The sequence below is a fragment of the Protomyctophum parallelum genome (assembly GCF_964188405.1).
Source record: "Protomyctophum parallelum genome assembly, chromosome: 22".
Taxonomy (NCBI): Eukaryota; Metazoa; Chordata; class Actinopteri; order Myctophiformes; family Myctophidae; genus Protomyctophum; species Protomyctophum parallelum.
The window spans coordinates 36,984,340-37,004,042 of record NC_139714.1 but is presented as its reverse complement, the minus strand read 5'-3'; the positions used below and the strand labels follow the sequence as shown (position 1 = coordinate 37,004,042).

Here is a 19,703-nt window from a genome sequence, read left to right as displayed (position 1 = left end):
TTAACCTTTTCTGTTCCATCTACGTTCATAAACGTAGCTAGGCTAACGGTACCTACTGGTGCTATCTACGCGTATGTTCGTAGACAACCGTTTAATCCATATATGAACGAGCCGTCCGTCTGTTTACCTTTTAGCATTGCTCCGGTTACTATGGAGAGCCTCCATCTCCACCGGCTATGGGATTTTTAAATCCAGCTCCGTTAGGTTAGAGAGCTGTCCATGGTGAGCCGCTGCGCACCCCGACGATCCTAAATCATTTGTGAGTTTCTACCGCATCGCTGAGAAAATGTAGCTGGTTGTACTACTAGCTAAAGGCTGTGAGCTAATGTAGCTGGTTGTACTGCTAGCTAAAGGCTGTGAGCTAATGTAGCTGGTTGTACTGCTAGCTAAAGACTGTGAGCTAATGTAGCTGGTTTTACTGCTAGCTAAAGACTGTGAGCTAATGTAGCTGGTTTTACTGCTAGCTAAAGGCTGTGAGCTAATGTAACTGGTTGTTCTGCTAGCTAAAGGCTGTGAGTTAATGTAGCTGGTTGTACTGCTAGCTAAAGGCTGTGAGCTAATGTAGCTGGTTGTACTGCTAGCTAAAGGCTGTGAGCTAATGTAGCTGGTTGTACTGCTAGCTAAAGGCTGTGAGCTAATGTAGCTGGTTTTACTGCTAGCTAAAGGCTGTGAGCTAATGTCAGTGGTGTTGTGATCCTCCCAATGGCCCCCACCTTCCTGAATAACCCAGAAGGGAAACGAGCTCCGCAGAGTCAGGGCGGACGGGCGGCATTTCGGCAGCGTGCGCATGATAACACTAGATGGCGCTAAAGGAGTTAAAGGAATTGTGACAGGGCTCAATTGCACCCAAAAAAACTCTGATTCCATACAAGTCAATGGGATTTGCCAGCAGATGTCACTGTCTTCACAGTTTTGCCTGTTTTCATTGCAGCTCAAAAGGCTTCCAAACCCCAGAGAAAACTCCAGACCACAGAAAATCCACTGAATGTACAAAGTTCAGGTTTTTTGGGGTGTAATTGAGGTCATAAAACCTCAAATTAAAAATAAATGGAAAGTAATGTCACAAAACCTTTAGCGTCCAAGATGGCGACAAAACCAAACATGCATCATAGTGGAATTGCTTCTCACGTGGCACCCAAGCACTACCACGTATGTCCACCAGATGGCACTCATTGTGTGTGTGTGTGTGTGTGTGTGTGTGTGTGTGTGTGTGTGTGTGTGTGTGTGTGTGTGTGTGTGTGTGTGTGTGTGTGTGTGTGTGTGTGTGTGTGTGTGTGTGTGCGTGCGCGCTATGCAGTGATCGGCCTCCTGGCGGCGCTAGTGTTCTACATGAAGTATCGCTGGAGGAGAGAAGAGGAGGAGACACGGAACATGTATGACATGGTGGAGAGGATCATTGGTAAGGACACGCTAAGAACATGTATGACATGGTGGAGAGGATCATTGGTAAGGACACGCTAAGAACATGTATGACATGGTGGAGAGGATCATTGCTAAGAACACGCTAAGAACACGCTAAGAACATGTATGACATGGTGGAGAGGATCGTTGGTAAGAACACGCTAAGAACATGTATGACATGGTGGAGAGGATCATTGGTAATAACATGCTAAGAATACGCTAAGAACACACTAAGAACATGCTAAGAACATGTATGACATGGTGGAGAGGATCATTGGTAAGAACACGCTAATAACATGTATGACATGGTGGAGAGGATCATTGGTAAGAACACGCTAAGAACATGTATGACATGGTGGAGAGGATCATTGGTAATAACATGCTAAGAACACGCTAAGAACATGTATGACATGGTGGAGAGGATCATTGGTAATAACACGCTAAGAACACGCTAAGAACACGCTAAGAACATGTATGACATGGTGGAGAGGATCGTTGGTAAGAACACGCTAAGAACATGCTAAGAACACACTTACTGAAAGGTCCATTGTTGACACTTGGCAGCCATGTTAATGTGTGCACGACGTTCTGCGAGGTTCACCTCGCGGTACAACGTTGTCGCGTCCCGAAAACAGACCCTCCACCAGCTGGCGGAGCATCGTAGGGGGTACTGACCTGAACACACCGTGTGGTCAGAGGGGGTACTGACCTGAACACACCGTGTGGTCAGAGGGGGTACTGACCTGAACACACCGTGTGGTCAGAGGGGGTACTGACCTGAACACACCGTGTGGTCAGAGGGGGTACTGACCTGAACACACCGTGTGGTCAGAGGGGGTACTGACCTGAACACACCGTGTGGTCAGAGGGGGTACTGACCTGAACACACCGTGTGGTCAGAGGGGGTACTGACCTGAACACACCGTGTGGTCAGAGGGGGTACTGACCTGAACACACCGTGTGGTCAGAGGGGGTACTGACCTGAACACACCGTGTGGTCGGCAGTGCTGGGGAAGTCACGGCAAACTTTGCAGAGATGGACGGCACCATGTTCATCTGTGCTAGACTAAGTGTGTGTGTGTGTGTGTGTGTGTGTGTGTGTGTGTGTGTGTGTGTGTGTGTGTGTGTGTGTGTGTGTGCGTGCGTGCGTGCGTGCGTGCGTGCGTGCGTGCGTGCGTGTGTGTGTGCGCGCGCATAGATGTGTTGCGGAGTCACAGCGAGGCGTGTCAGGAGAACAAGGACCTCCAGCCCTACCTGCCCATCCCCCACGTCAGAGACTCACTGGTGCCCCCACAGGACAGGTATGGCATCACACCCTAACCCCACAGGACAGGTATGGCATCACACCTGAACTAGAGCCCCCCCACAGGACAGGTATGGCATCACACCTGAACTAGAGCCCCCCCCACAGGACAGGTATGGCATCACACCTGAACTAGAGCCCCCCCACAGGACAGGTATGGCATCACACCTGAACTAGAGCCCCCCCACAGGACAGGTATGGCATCACACCTGGACTAGAGCCCCCCCACAGGACAGGTATGGCATCACACCTGGACTAGAGCCCCCCCACAGGACAGGTACGGCATCACACCTCAACTAGAGCCCCCCCACAGGACAGGTATGGCATCACACCTGACCTAGAGCCCCCCCACAGGACAGGTATGGCATCACACCTGGACTAGAGCCCCCCCACAGGACAGGTACGGCATCACACCTCAACTAGAGCCCCCCCACAGGACAGGTATGGCATCACACCTGGACTAGAGCCCCCCCACAGGACAGGTACGGCATCACACCTCAACTAGAGCCCCCCCCACAGGACAGGTACGGCATCACACCTGAACTACAGCCCCCCCACAGGACAGGTATGGCATCACACCTCAACTAGAGCCCCCCCACAGGACAGGTATGGCATCACACCTGAACTACAGCCCCCCCACAGGACAGGTATGGCATCACACCTGAACTACAGCCCCCCCCACAGGACAGGTATGGCATCACACCTGAACTATAGCCCCCCCACAGGACAGGTATGGCATCACACCTGGACTAGAGCCCCCCCACAGGACAGGTATGGCATCACACCTGGACTAGAGCCCCCCCGGATTTCAGTCATTTGGATTCCATAGGATAGGGGACCCCCAGGGGTCCTTAACCGATTCTGACCTGAGATCAGATTCTAAAAATGTCTTATTACATCCTGACAGTTTCATTATTAACCCATTCTGACCTGAGATCAGATTCTAAAAGTGTCTTCGATTTTTCAAAAACAGCAGACCTACAAGCTCGTATCGCGCCACTCGGTGGCGCGATATGAGCTTGTAGATCTGCTATTTTTAAATAGCTAAAGCACAACATGATGCTGACACCAAAATGGGTGCCCGTTCAGAATGGGTTAAGGGAGTTCCAGGGGGTCTTTAGCTAAATGATATAGTTAGGAACCAAATGGACCCTTATGGGTCTAACTCTGAGAGTGTACATACTATGGGTATACCAATTTCCCTCTACATTTGTACACTCTCAGAGTTAAATTAACCCATTCTGACCTGAGATCAGATTCATACGAGGTTTTCCACTGGACACACACTGGTCTGATTAACCCATTCTGACCTGAGATCAGATTCAAAAAAATGTCAGTCGTTCTTCGATGTTTAAAAAAATAGCAGACCTACAAGCTCGTATCGCGCCACTCGGTGGCGCGATATGAGCTTGTAGATCTGATATTTTTAAATAGCTAAAGCATAACATGATGCTGACACCAAAATGGGTGCCCGGTCAAAATGGGTTAACTTTGATTTTACAATATAAATCGGGGTCCCAGAGATAAAGAAATGCCACAAGTGCGTGTTGTTCCTGGTTTGGCCACCAGGAGGAAGATGAGGCGAGTTTGGGACCGGGCGGTGAACTTCCTGTCGGCCAACGAGTCCCGCCTCCGCACGGAGACGCAGCGAATCGGAGGAGCCGACTTCCTGGTGTGGCGCTGGATCCAGCCGTCAATCAACCTGAGCGACAAGCTGTCAATCATCCCATCCAAAGTGTGGCAGGGCAAAGGTGAGGACGACGTGGGCACACACACACACACACACACGCACATTTTAACAATTTATCCACACAGAGGAAATTGCATACAAGGACATAAATAGTTCAGGTGCAGCAAAGTTACATCCACAAAATCAAGGAATATGTCGCGATACAACAAGCATGTCACCCAGCATTCCATGGGCACAAGTAGTGTAGGCATGGATCCTAAGTTCAAAACCCCCTCCCAACAACCAGTCCGCGGGTATAATGTCTCAGGCTGGACCACCAGAGGAAACTCCTGCATCGCCACCCGGTGTCATATCGTTCCCGGTATAGCGTGGCTAATCCCATGGGCCCAAAATCCACCCACTGTTGTTCTGACAGCGGACGGACACATCGCTAGAAGGCTAGGTCCAATGCCAGTCTTCCCGGCAGCTTAACGTCATGCTCAGGACGACACACACACACACACACACACACACACACACACAGGGGATTGACAGCTGTGTGTGTGTGTGTGTGTGTGTGTGTTCAGCGTTCCCTCTAGATAGAAGGAACTCTCCTCCCAACAGCCTGACGCCGTGTCTGAAGATACGAAACATGTTCGATCCTGTCATGTAAGTATCTGCCTGTCTGTCTGTCTGCCTGCCTGTCTGTCTGTCTGCCTGCCTGTCTGTCTGACGATTCTACAAATGTCTTCTAAATCCTGACAGTTTTCTGAAAAACCTCATGTGTCCCCCCCCAAAGAGGCAAAGGCTTGAGTTAAAAATGTTTGCTCTGAAAGAATATATATTCAAAGATTTGCGCCACTGTGTGTGTGTGTGTGTGTGTGTGTGTGTGTGTGTGTGTGTGTGCACGAGAAAAAATAGAGTCTGCAACACTGGTATGAAAAACTCAGCTCCACTGGTTTATTTGATTCAACGTTTCGATCCCTTAGGATCTTCTTCAGGAATAATGTGACAGGGAATGGGTGTGTACTAGGGATGCACCAAAAGGGAAATTCTTGGCCGAAACCGAATACCGAATATAGGAAACAGTTGGCCGAAAACCGAATACCGAATAGCCGAATACATATTTGTTGTAAAGCTACCTGATTATGGCAAAATACATGATTATGGCAAAATACATGATTATGGCAAAACCTAACTTAAATAATAAACACTTATGGGTCCATTAAAAAAACATCTAATTAATTGGAGGCTTTGTGATGAATTAATCTCAATTAATCACATTTTAATCGCATATCAATAGGCCTATTTGACCTGAGCAGTGAGCTTTTTTTTCTACATAATCATAGGCAATAAAACAAGTAGTAATAATAATAGTGATAATAATATTATTTATATAATGCTTCTCTGAGTACTTAAAGATGCTTTTCAAGGGGAACATGAGAAAACAAATAAAAAGTGGAATGAGATAGCTGGGGAAAGTAATATTCAAGAGGTGGGTTTGAACTTGTGAACACTGAAACTAAACACGGGCAGACGCAAGGATAGTCTATCATTCATTTATAATGGAAACCAGCAACATGTTGATGCAAAGACGTGTAGCTGCTCCAAATGATATTCCCATTCGTCTTTGTGTCTGCCCGTGTAAACGCATCGAGTGTGAGGGGTTTAGTTGGTGAACGGATGGAAAGTAGGCTACTATAGTGTTATTAAGGAGGACTCCTTCTAACGATATGGACCAGAGCTAAACTAATGTTAGCTCCCATGCTAGTAGCTACCCTCGTCAGACAACACCACCACCATCCAGATCGGGTGGAAGGCAGCTGCTGATATCACTTTGCTTGTGCCCGTGGATGGGAAATAAGATTTAAAAGGCTATGGAAGCGTGGATTAAAGCACAGATGTGTGCAGTAAAGTTGTGTCGGACTCGGATCTGTCTGTGCATTCCGTCTGCTGACTGCTGCAGTGCTGCGTGTGTTGTGAGTGACTGTCTTAAAGAGCGTCATAAGCATGCGCCCTTCCTGCGCTGGAAGTAGCAGATCTACAAGTTATCTACCCGTCGCAATGCACAGCACTTTGGGCTTGTACATCTGTGTTTTTCCCGCAGTTTAGTTGAATTATATCGATTCACAACTTTAGGACCACTAGTACTATTCGGTGATATTTTTCGGCTTATTTGAGCCGAAACCGAATAGGCCGAAAATACAGTTTTAGCCATTTTCGGCCGAATATTTTCGGTGGCCGAATTTTCGGTGCATCCCTAGTGTGTACCTATATACAGGAAGGGGTGCACCTGATTGGCTCTAACGATGGGTGGTGACTCATGCCACCTAAGCCCAAACCAATTAGCCAGTTTCCAATGTCACAATAATAATAATAAACAAGACAGGTTTAAATATACACAAATACAAAAATACAACAGGTACAGAATGTGTACACAATATGCAATATTTAAGCACAATAATACACGTTGATTTCAGGATAGGACACAAAAAGATTGTCATGGATAACAAAAATCTAATTTGAAATTCCAGATGACTCATTTATTAATTGTTTGGTGTTGAGAATAAAAAAGAGGATAAAGTCCCAAAGCTCCTAGTGAGGAAGCTGAGACCATTACTTTAATTATCACCAATTGTGTCCGATGTGTGCGCGCCCTCAGGGAGGTGGGTGAGAACTGGCACCTTGCCATCCACGAGGCCATCCTGGAGAAATGCAACGACAACGATGGAATCGTTCACATCGCTGTGGATAAGAACTCTAGAGAGGTAGGTGCACGCACACACACATAAACACAGACACACACACACACACAAAAACACACACACACACACACACACACACACAATGCAATATAGAGTCCACAGAAGTGAACCTTTTTCAAGCCTGTTTTCTCAACTCGCTGTTTCTCTGCAAGACATTACTCTATAACCCATTCTGACCTGAGATCAGATTCATTCGATTCATTCGATTTTTCAAAAATAGCAGACCTCCACTCGGTGGCGCGATATGAGCTTGTAGATCTGCTATTTTTTCAATAGCTAAAGCATAACGTGATGCTGACACCAAAATGGGTGCCCGGTCAGAATGGGATAAGCCATATCTCCAAAACCGGTTGGTCAAACTAAACAACCAATATGTCAAATGACATGAAAAACCTAGACTTTTAGCCTCAGTCAGAAACGGGTCACATTTGACCAATTCCACCCCAAAAGAATGTGTGCGCTGCGTGCGCCATGTTGTTAACGTCATGAATGTATGGAAAAACCAGACGGTGCAGAAATGCTATTAATTGATTACTAAAACATCATTTTACATTTTACGTTTAAGAACTCCTTTAGCAATGTTTCAAATGACACTAGATATAATGTGGAATTTCCTCTCTTTGGTGTGTGTGTGTGTGTGTGTGTGTGTGTGTGTGTGTGTGTGTGTGTGTGTGTGTGTGTGTGTGTGTGTGTGTGTGTGTGTGTGTGTGTGTGTGTGTGTGTGTGTGTGTGTGTGTGTGTGTGTGTGTGTGTGTGTGTGTGTGTGTGTGTGTGTGTGTGTGTGTGTGTGTGTGTGTGCGCGTGTGCGTGCGTGCGCTCCAGGGCTGTGTGTATGTGAAGTGTGTGTCTGCAGAGCACTCAGGGAAAGCCTTCAAGGCTCTGCATGGATCCTGGTTCGACGGTAAGACAATTAATCAATTAATATATTCATCTATTAATTAATATATTCATCTATTAAACCCATTTAGACCTGAGGACGATTCTACAAATGCCTTCTAAATCCTGACAGTTTTCTGAAAACGCTCATGTTTCTAATGTCAGTGGTTCTCAAACATTTTCATGTCAAGGACCCCCAGAATTATATGTAATTGGCCGCCGAGCCCCATCTGAAAATATGTTGTTCCAGGGACCTCCCCCCCCCTCCAGAGGTAAAGCTATGAGTTAAAACCGTGTGAAATTATATAAATTCAAAGATTTTCGCCACAGTTTCAAGATTTTTAACTCTGGAGGAGGCCCGGGTTCGAACTCCGGCCGCTCTACCGCAGACCCACCGCCGCCTAGACAACATGTTGTTTTAATTACTGTCTTGGAAGAGACCCTCCCGCGCACTCAGATCAGCCAACGCAGGGAAGCTGGAAGTACCCTCACTAAAAACGCCGGGACAACGCTCCACACGTCCCAAACTCTTCTCCCTTCTGGCTCCAAAACTGTGGAATGCACTTCCCATTGCAGTCAGAACTGCAGCATCACTCCCAATCTTCCGCCGTAGTCTGAAAACCCACCTTTTCAGACTCCATCATGGCCCATAGCACTTACCCTAACCCCTTAGATAGCATTTCTGTTGGCTTAGATAGCATTTGACACAGACTTATAGCATGTTATGTAGACAGCACTATAATTGTATTGTATATAGTCATAGCACGCCATAGTACATATGTATAGCATAGTAGTAAATATGTATAGTTTATATGTATAGTGTATGTATAGTTTCATTATATAGATATTCCACTGTTACTTTCTTAGCTTACGCATGTTTCATGATAAATGCTTTTATGTAAATGCTTTTATGTGATGTATTCCCATGCTTTTAAGTAAGTCGCTCTGGATTAAGAGCATCTGCTAAATGCCTAAATTGTAAATTGTAAGAGCCACCCATCGACTAATCTAATATACAGCAACCTTCCCTGCGTTTCTACACTAGTCCACCCATCGACTGATCTAATATACAGCAACCTTCCCTGTGTTTCTACACTAGTCCACCCATCGACTGATCTAATATACAGCAACCTTCCCTGTGTTTCTACACTAGTCCACCCATCGACTGATCTAATATACAGCAACCTTCCCTGTGTTTCTACACTAGTCCACCCATCGACTGATCTAATATACAGCAACCTTCCCTGTGTTTCTACATTAGTCCACCCATCGACTGATCTAATATACAGCAACCTTCCCTGTGTTTCTACACTAGTCCACCCATCGACTAATCTAATATACAGCAACCTTCCCTGTGTTTCTACACTAGTCCACCCATCGACTGATCTAATATACGGCAACCTTCCCTGTGTTTCTACACTAGTCCACCCATCGACTGATCTAATATACAGCAACCTTCCCTGTGTTTCTACACTAGTCCACCCATCGACTGATCTAATATACAGCAACCTTCCCTGTGTTTCTACACTAGTCCACCCATCGACTAATCTAATATACAGCAACCTTCCCTGTGTTTCTACTAGGGATGTTGAAAAAAGTTGAAAATCGACTCGATTATCGACTCATGCCTCCCGCGACTCAAAACGTATGAGTCGAAAAATCGTTTTTATTTGTATTATAATTTTTTCACTCAGTCAGTGCCGCTCGTTGCATGCAAGTTTACTTTGAGCAGAGCGCTGTGGACCCCATCGTCCAAGGGTGTGTGCGTGTGTGTGTGGTATCTTAGCAACACTGAATGATCTGTCCCATTGGTCGTGTGCTCGTATCATGAGCCAATGGCTGCAGCTCTGAGCTTCCCAGACCCAGCTCATCTACACATGCCGTAAAGTGAGCTGACAGCCACAGGTCTGCTTTGTTCTGAGCGGTGAGCGCTCTTCTCTTCTCGAGTTCTCGTGAAGAAAGCAGGATAGAGTTGTCAAATAAATCCCGCCGTCATTTATACTGTATTTATTATCCGACCCGACATTAAAATACGGAACAACGTGCGTCTCGTATCAGTTCATTACTCGTGACAGGCTGCAGACACTTGAGAGTTGGGACTAGCGGCTAGCCGATAGCGCCGCTGCTCCTTCAGTTTCGTTGTTTACAAAATAAAGTAAATTTTTTATTATTGGGATTTGATCATTGTGCAAAGAATAAAGTTTATTTTTTATTATTGGGATTTGATCATTGTGCAAATTCTAAACATATGGCTGCAGCTGCAGAAGTTGTGTTGCTTAAAGGAATGCATAGTTGCGTTCTCCTCAATTGCTGCGCAGCAACAAAAATATATAAAAATAATGAAGAAAAAAAAGGAAGAAAGTTGTTCGACACGTCGATTTTTGGCCTCGATTCGTCGATTGGCCAAATATGAGTCGTTTGGCATCCCTAGTTTCTACACTAGTCCACCCATCGACTAATCTAATATACTACAACCTTCCCTGTGTTTCTACACTAGTCCACCCATCGACTAATCTAATATACGGCAACCTTCCCTGTGTTTCTACACTAGTCCACCCATCGACTAATCTAATATACGGCAACCTTCCCTGTGTTTCTACACTAGTCCACCCATCGACTAATCTAATATACGGCAACCTTCCCTGTGTTTCTACACTAGTCCACCCATCGACTAATCTAAAATACGGCAACCTTCCCCGTGTTTCTACACTAGTCCACCCATCGACTAATCTAATATACGGCTACCTTCCCTGTGTTTCTACACTAGTCCACCCATCGACTAATCTAATATACGGCAACCTTCCCTGTGTTTCTACACTAGTCCACCCATCGACTAATCTAATATACGGCAACCTTCCCCGTGTTTCTTCACTAGTCCGATCCAGAAGAACACAGTTTGTCGGCCACTGCTACAGAGCTGACAATGAGGTTATATCTTCCCTTCTTCTCTGGAGTCCTGCCTCAAAGCAGACCAGAGGTAGAAAACTGTCGTTCCCTGATGTCATCGCTAGGGACACATCATGTCATCGCTAGGGACACATGATGTCATTGCTAGGGACACATGCATCAGTAAGCAGAAACTGGGGGGGGCAATGAAAGACCGGGAAGTCTGGCGTAATATTGTGGAATCCATGATCTCGACCGCGGTCGAAAAAAGATGATTATTATTAGGCCAATAATGAGTTACCAAAATAGTTCGATAAAAGTTTTAGGGGAAGAAAAACTGCATGGGAGGGGATTTCTGGTGCCTTCTATTAATTTGAACTCTCTCGGTCTCAACCCCCCCCCCCCTCTCTCTCTCCCCCCCCCCCCCAGGTAAGCTGGTGACAGTGAAGTACCTTCGTCTGGACCGGTACCACCAGCGCTTCCCTCAGGCCCAGGGCCTCAGCACGCCTCTGAAGCCGTCCACCCCCTCCCCCAACTCCTAGACCCCCCCACCCACCCTCCCAGGGGCCGGGCTACACCCCCCTCCTACGGAAGGGGAGGGGCTAAAGCCAACGACCCTCCAATAATGGACTGGAGACATTTATATTTCACCTGTTTCTGTTGTTTTGTTTTTGTTGTTGTTTTTGTTTTTTTTCGCCGTGTCTCGTAAAACAAAATGGCCGCCGTCGTCCTCCTCTTCCTCCTGCTCGATAAACCCAAAGAGATATCAGATCTACAAGCCCTCTGTAGAGACCCAACAACAGATCTACAAGCTCTCTGTAGTGACCCAACAGATCTACAAGCCCTCTGTAGTGACCCAACAGATCTACAAGCTCTCTGTATTGACCCAACAACAGATCTACAAGCTCTCTGTAGTGACCCAACAGATCTTCAAGCCCTCTGTAGTGACCCAACAACAGATCTACAAGCCCTCTGTAGTGACCCAACAGATCTACAAGCCCTCTGTAGTGACCCAACAACAGATCTACAAGCTCTCTGTAGTGACTCAACAGATCTACAAGCTCTCTGTAGTGACCCAACAACAGATCTACAAGCTCTCTGTAGTGACCCAACAACAGATCTACAAGCCCTCTGTAGTGACCCAACAGATCTACAAGCTCTCTGTAGTGACCCAACAGATCTACAAGCTCTCTGTAGTGACCCAACAGATATACAAGCTCTCTGTAGTGACCCAACAGATCTACAAGCCCTCTAGTGACCCAACAGATCTCCAAGCCCTCTGTAGTGACCCAACATATCTCCAGGCTCTCTGTAGTGACCCAACAGATCTACAAGCCCTCTAGTGACCCAACAGATCTCCAAGCTCTCTGTAGTGACCCAACAGATCTCCAAGCTCTCTGTAACGGACCGAATCTTAACGGGTTTATATTTTTTTCTTTTTAGAGAACTGTACTTTTCTTTTGTTCATTTCTTTCTGTGCTTTTTTTGTAAATCTGTATTTTGATTAAAAAAAAACACAAAAGAAAAAAAAGAGTAACTTTTGGGACTGCCTGCAGTGGGGCGGAGCTATGCTGCAGGGGGCGGGGCTATGCTGCAGGGGGCGGAGCTATGCTGCAGGGGGCGGAGCTATGCTGCAGGGGGTGGAGCTATTCTGCAGGGGGCGGAGCTATGCTGCAGGGGGCGGAGCTATGCATGAGGAAGGCGGGACGGTCACACAGGACACGACGTGATTGGTCGAGGAAGGCGGGACGGTCTGACGAGACACGACGTGATTGGACGAGACGGGACGCCATTTATATTTTACTTTGTCGTTTCTTTTTTTGGTGTCGTTTTTTTGTTTATTCTTTTTTTTTTCGTATTTACAGAAAAACATTAAAAACATTAAAAACATGAAAACAAAGGAAACTAAAGGCTTCCAGTTTCTGACGGAAAATATTTAAAGAAAAAGACAAAAACCAGACAAGAGACTTTATATTCTTCCCTCCTTTGAGGAGGGAAAATTTGGATTTTTGTTATATTTTTTTCTATCTTTCTTTTTTTTATAACGATTATGGAACAGATCCGTGTCAAGTTACACTTCTACTAAATGTCTTCTAAATCATGACAGTTTTCAGAAAGTCACCGTGTTTCTATAGGCTCTGCCAAAACCTCCCGGAGGCGGCGTTAACATATGTGTCACGTGGTAGCGGCCGCCATGTTGGCAGGCATTTCTGCTTTGTTTACAGTCAGCGACCATCCGTGTGCGTTCTAATTTTTAAACACCAGAGGGAGTTCAACGAGCTCGTTCCTGGCGACAACACAGTGAGCCAACACCAGGATGGAAAGAAAAAACGACGGCCTCGACATACCTTACAAGGACAAGCATTAAATGTAGTCGCATTAGTGGTGGTAGAAGATCGAATCCTCTGTCCAGTCAGTGTGTTCATAGGGGTCGAGACCGTCAATATCCTTGATGTTGTTGAGGTAACGCTCCTTTTCCTCAAAGTTAAGCTTGTCCTTGTAAGCAAGGTATGTCGAGGCCGACGTTTTTTCTTTCCATCCTGGTGTTGGTTCACAATTTACAATTTACAATTTAGGCATTTAGCAGACGCTCTTAATCCAGAGCGACTTACATTTAAGCAAGAACAAAAGCATGGGAATACATCACATAAAAGCATTTATCAATATCATGAAACATGCGTAAGCTAAGAAAGTAACAGTGGAATATCTATATAATGAAACTATACATACACTATACATATAAACTATACATATTTACTATGCTATACATATGTACTATGGCGTGCTATAACTATATACAATACAATTATAGTGCTGTCTACATAACATGCTATAAGTCTGTGTCAAATGCTATCTAAGCCAACAGAAATGCTATCTAAGGGGTTAGGGTAAGTGCTATGGGCCATGATGGAGTCTGAAAAGGTGGGTTTTCAGGCTACGGCGGAAGATTGGGAGTGATGCTGCAGTTCTGACTGCAATGGGAAGTGCATTCCACAGTTTTGGAGCCAGTGTCACTGTGTTGTGGCCAGGAACGAGCTCGTTGAACTCCCTCTGGTGTTTAAAAATGAGAACGCACACGGATGGTCGCTGACTGTAAACAAAGCAGAAATGCCTGCCAACATGGCGGCCGCTACCACGTGACACATATGTTAACGCCCCCTCCGGGAGATTTTGGCAGAGCCTATATCAGCGGTTCTGAGGACCCACTAATTATGTGTACAGGTCCATCCCAATTAATTAGAATAATCTGGAAAAAGTTCGTTATTTGCCATAATGTAATAAAAATAAATAAACTGTCATATATTTTAGATTCATTACACAACAACTGAAATAATTCAAGCCTTTTATTCTTTTAATATTGATGATTATGACGTACAGCTCATGGAAATCGAAAAAATCCAATCTCAATTAATTAGAATATTTTACGAGAAAAAAAAAGTTTTAAGCGAGAAATGTCGACCATCTGAAAAGTATATAAATGTATGCAGTTAATACTTGGTCTGGGCTACTTTAGAACTAAATATTTCATCAATGGGGGCGTGGCATGGAGGTGATCAGCCTGTGGCACTGTTATGGATGAATGAATCCACAGGTCTGCCTGCAGTCCCTCCTCTTACCACTAGGGCCCAGTGCTTCCATCGTTCCATATAAGAGAGGTTAGCTTGGTATTAACTTTAAATAGTTCCATATAGGAGAGGTTGGATTGGTATTAACTATAAATAGTTCCATATAGGAGAGGTTGGCTTGGTATTAACTTTATAAATTCACTTGATATAAAATTCTTTGTGACAGGAAGTAGCAGCAATTTATTGAAATTAGTTCCTCTGTTTATATGAATAGTATTTCTATGTATACTCTCTCTGTTTGTCTGTCTCTCTCTCTGTCCACCCCACCCCCTCTCTCTCTCTCTGCCCTCCCCCCTCTCTCTCTCTCTCTCTCTCTGCCCTCCCCCCTCTCTCTCTGTCTCTCTTTGTCCTCCCCCCTCTCTGTCTCTCTCTCTCTCTGTCTGTCTGTCTCTCTTTGTCCCCCCCCTCTCTCTCTCTGTCTCTCTTTGTCCTTCCCCCCTCTCTGTCTCTCTGTGTCTGTCTGTCTGTCTGTCTGTCTGTCTCTCTTTGTCCCCCCCTCTCTGTCTCTGTCTCTCTTTGTCCGCCCTGTCTGTCTGTGTCTCTCTCTCTCTCTGTCTCTGTCTGTCTGTGTCTGTGTGTGTGTGTGTGTGTGTGTGTGTGTGTCTCTCTCTCTCTCTCTCTCTCTCTCTCTCTTGCTCATATTTGGAGATCTAAATGCGAGCCAGTGGAATCTCCCATGATGCACCGGGGCATTACCTCACAGGCAGGGTTGCCATGTCTGCTCATTATGAGCCATGTTTCGCCTTTTGTTTTTCTGTAGTTGTTTATAGTTTTTGGTAGTTTTTTGGTGTTTAAATAAATAAAATAAACATAAAAAAGCATAATAAAACAATGTTAAAATAACAGCAACCAGGAAACAAAACAACAAATAAATATAAAACTGCATTAAGTTATAAGCAGGAAAGGCAGAACAGATCGACGACATGAAGAACAACACAGAAAATAAATTCAACTCAAAGCAAAGAGTGAAGAATTTAATGAATAGATCTGATATTATTATATTATATATAATACCGATGGCTGTTGTTGGTTACGTAACCAATCTATGTTTTACAATCGTTTATAAAGACATAAATTCCCTTGAAGGGCAGAAGACCAAACTATTCAAGCGTTATAGAATTTTTATAATTAGGGAGGGGCCTATGTAAGCGACTGCGGCAACCACACTGCAATTTTTAAAAATTGCGACCTTTCTAGTTATTATTATTATACTTATTTCTCTCCCACAGCCTGGCAACCCTGAGCCCTGGGGGGGCGGGGCTTCATCACAGTGTTGTCCTGTTGTCAGTTAGTCGGAACCAAATGAACCGCACACTGTTGTTACAACTCCTCCTGCTCACAGGTAACTGTGTGTGTGTGTGTGTGTGTGTGTGTGTGTGTGTGTGTGTGTGTGTGTGTGTGTGTGTGTGTGTGTGTGTGTGTGTGTGTGTGTGTGTGTGTGTGTGTGTGTGTGTGTGTGTGTGTGTGTGTGTGTGTGTGTGTGTGTGTGTGTGTGTGTGTGTGTGTGTGTGTGTGTGTGTGTGTGTGTGTGTGTGTGTGTGTGTGTGTGTGTGTGTGTGTGTGTGTGTGTGTGTGTGTGTGTGTGTGTGTGTGTGTGTGTGTGTGTGTGTGTGTGTGTGTGTGTGTCATGTTTCAGGGCTAAATGTGTGTGTGCGGTGTTTGCTTCGCACTTGTTGTGTGTCATCATAGTTGGATTAGATAATGTTGTGCGCGCGTGTATGTGTATGTAATATGTATGCGTGCGCGCGTCGGTCGCTGTGTCATCTGATACAATGTGTCAACATTAACAAGCTGTCACACACACACACACAGCATAGACTGTAAAAAAAAATAGACACAAAGTGACAGGCTATCATGTTACATACGAGGTCACCCATTTTGATAGGTCACAGATATCAGTGTAACTTTACCGTTATGTGTACATGTTGCACCATGATTAAACCTGTGACGTCATATTGTGACAGTAATCATTGCTATAGAGTGTGTTCAGTAACAGTGTTAAATAGCTCTATATTGTGACAGTAATCATTGCTATAGAGTGTGTTCAGTAACAGTGTTAAATAGCTCTATATTGTGACAGTAATCATTGCTATAGAGTGTGTTTAGTAACAGTGTTAAATAGCTCTATATTGTGACAGTAATCATTGCTATAGAGTGTGTTTAGTAACAGTGTTAAATAGCTCTATATTGTGACAGTAATCATTGCTATAGAGTGTGTTCAGTAACAGTGTTAAATAGCTCTATATTGTGACAGTAATCATTGCTATAGAGTGTGTTTAGTAACAGTGTTAAATAGCTCTATATTGTGACAGTAATCATTGCTATAGAGTGTGTTTAGTAACAGTGTTAAATAGCTCTATATTGTGACAGTATTCATTGCTATAGAGTGTGTTCAGTAACAGTGTTAAATAGCTCTATATTGTGACAGTAATCATTGCTATAGAGTGTGTTCAGTAACAGTGTTAAATAGCTCTATATTGTGACAGTAATCATTGCTCTAGAGTGTTTAGTAACAGTGTTAAATAGCTCTATATTGTGACAGTAATCATTGCTATAGAGTGTGTTTAGTAACAGTGTTAAATAGCTCTATATTGTGACAGTAATCATTGCTATAGAGTGTGTTTAGTAACAGTGTTAAATAGCTCTATATTGTGACAGTATTCATTGCTATAGAGTGTGTTCAGTAACAGTGTTAAATAGCTCTATATTGTGACAGTAATCATTGCTATAGAGTGTGTTCAGTAACAGTGTTAAATAGCTCTATATTGTGACAGTAATCATTGCTATAGAGTGTGTTCAGTGACAGTGTTAAATAGCTCTATATTGTGACAGTAATCATTGCTATAGAGTGTGTTCAGTAACAGTGTTAAATAGCTCTATATTGTGACAGTAATCATTGCTATAGAGTGTTTAGTAACAGTGTTAAATAGCTCTATATTGTGACAGTAATCATTGCTATAGAGTGTGTTCAGTAACAGTGTTAAATAGCTCTATATTGTGACAGTAATCATAGCTATAGAGTGTGTTCAGTAACAGTGTTAAATAGCTCTATATTGTGACAGTAATCATTGCTATAGAGTGTGTTCAGTGACAGTGTTAAATAGCTCTATATTGTGACAGTAATCATTGCTATAGAGTGTGTTCAGTAACAGTGTTAAATAACTATATTGTGACAGTAATCATTGCTATAGAGTGTGTTCAGTAACAGTGTTAAATAGCTCTATATTGTGACAGTAATCATTGCTATAGAGTGTTCAGTAACAGTGTTAAATAGCTCTATATTGTGACAGTAATCATTGCTATAGAGTGTGTTCAGTAACAGTGTTAAATAGCTCTATATTGTGACAGTAATCATTGCTATAGTCTGTTCAGTAACAGTGTTAAATAGCTCTATATTGTGACAGTAATCATTGCTATAGAGTGTGTTCAGTAACAGTGTTAAATAGCTCTATATTGTGACAGTAATCATTGCTATAGTGTGTTCAGTAACAGTGTTAAATAGCTCTATATTGTGACAGTAATCATTGCTATAGAGTGTGTTCAGTAACAGTGTTTAATAGCTCTATATTGTGACAGTAATCATTGCTATAGTGTGTTCAGTAACAGTGTTTAATAGCTCTATATTGTGACAGTAATCATTGCTATAGAGTGTGTTCAGTAACAGTGTTAAATAGCTATATATTGTGACAGTAATCATTGCTATAGAGTGTGTTCAGTAACAGTGTTAAATAGCTCTATATTGTGACAGTAATCATTGCTATAGAGTGTGTTCAGTAACAGTGTTAAATAGCTCTATATTGTGACAGTAATCATTGCTATAGAGTGTGTTCAGTAACAGTGTTAAATAGCTCTATATTGTGACAGTAATCATTGCTATAGAGTGTGTTCAGTAACAGTGTTAAATAGCTCTACATTGTGACAGTAATCATTGCTATAGAGTGTGTTAAGTAACAGTGTTAAATAGCTCTATATTGTGACAGTAATCATTGCTATAGAGTGTGTTCAGTAACAGTGTTAAATAACTCTATATTGTGACAGTAATCATTGCTATAGTGTGTGTTCAGTAACAGTGTTAAATAGCTCTATATTGTGACAGTAATCATTGCTATAGAGTGTGTTCAGTAACAGTGTTAAATAGCTCTATATTGTGACAGTAATCATTGCTATAGTGTGTGTTCAGTAACAGTGTTAAATAGCTCTATATTGTGACAGTAATCATTGCTATAGAGTGTTCAGTAACAGTGTTAAATAGCTATATATTGTGACAGTAACCATTGCAATAGAGTGTGTTGAGTAACAGTGTTAAATAGCTCTATATTGTGACAGTAATCATTGCTATAGAGTGTGTTCAGTAACAGTGTTAAATAGCTCTATATTGTGACAGTAACCATTGCAATAGAGTGTGTTGAGTAACAGTGTTAAATAGCTCTATATTGTGACAGTAATCATTGCTATAGAGTGTGTTCAGTAACAGTGTTAAATAGCTCTATATTGTGACAGTAATCATTGCTATAGAGTGTGTTGAGTAACAGTGTTAAATAGCTCTATATTGTGACAGTAATCATTGCTATAGAGTGTGTTCAGTAACAGTGTTAAATAGCTCTATATTGTGACAGTAATCATTGGTATTGTAAGTAATGAACGTAGTATTATCTATTATGTATAGCATAACTTTTATACTTATATTTACTTTTATTTACTTAAACCCCAGCGTTCCTACCCTGCGGGGAAAAAGCCCTGGTGTAATGCTGTAGGCTGAGGAAAAAGGTTTAACATGGTTTAGTTCAGTTGAACTAATAGTCCGCTAAAGAACTGCCAGAGGGACAACATTGAATATGTTGTGTTTGTCGTGTAGAGTTTACACATGTTGTATGTCTGTTGTGTAGAGTTTACACATGTTGTTGTGTAGAGTTTACACATGTTGTTGTATGTCTGTTGTGTAGAGTTTACACATGTTGTTGTGTAGAGTTTACACATGTTGTTGTGTAGAGTTTACACATGTTGTTGTGTAGAGTTTACACATGTTGTTGTGTAGAGTTTACACATGTTGTTGTGTCTGTCGTGTAGAGTTTTCACATTCACACTGTCATTCTTCCTATTGTGTCTCAACAATGAGCTATGAGCACACACTTGCTGTTCATCACACACACACACACACACACACACACAGGTCAGAC

At 43.3% G+C, this 19,703-nt stretch overlaps 1 protein-coding gene and 1 long non-coding RNA gene across 4 annotated transcripts in view; both read left to right on the top strand.

The window, feature by feature from the left end:
• Window positions 1-12,244, top strand: part of lemd3 (LEM domain containing 3) — a 36,659-nt gene extending 24,415 nt beyond the window's left edge. For all 3 annotated transcript variants that reach the window (XM_083757877.1, XM_083757878.1, XM_083757876.1), the window contains exons 12-18: window positions 1,298-1,399; window positions 2,600-2,702; window positions 4,274-4,455; window positions 4,961-5,042; window positions 7,036-7,141; window positions 7,961-8,039; window positions 11,330-12,244. In XM_083757877.1, coding sequence (XP_083614003.1) covers window positions 1,298-1,399; window positions 2,600-2,702; window positions 4,274-4,455; window positions 4,961-5,042; window positions 7,036-7,141; window positions 7,961-8,039; window positions 11,330-11,442 — 767 coding nt within the window. In that variant the 3' untranslated portion in view covers window positions 11,443-12,244. The remainder of the gene's footprint in view (window positions 1-1,297; window positions 1,400-2,599; window positions 2,703-4,273; window positions 4,456-4,960; window positions 5,043-7,035; window positions 7,142-7,960; window positions 8,040-11,329) is intronic.
• LOC310853503 overlaps window positions 1-19,703 on the top strand; it is a 273,260-nt gene that overhangs the window by 239,196 nt on the left and 14,361 nt on the right. The window lies entirely within an intron of this gene.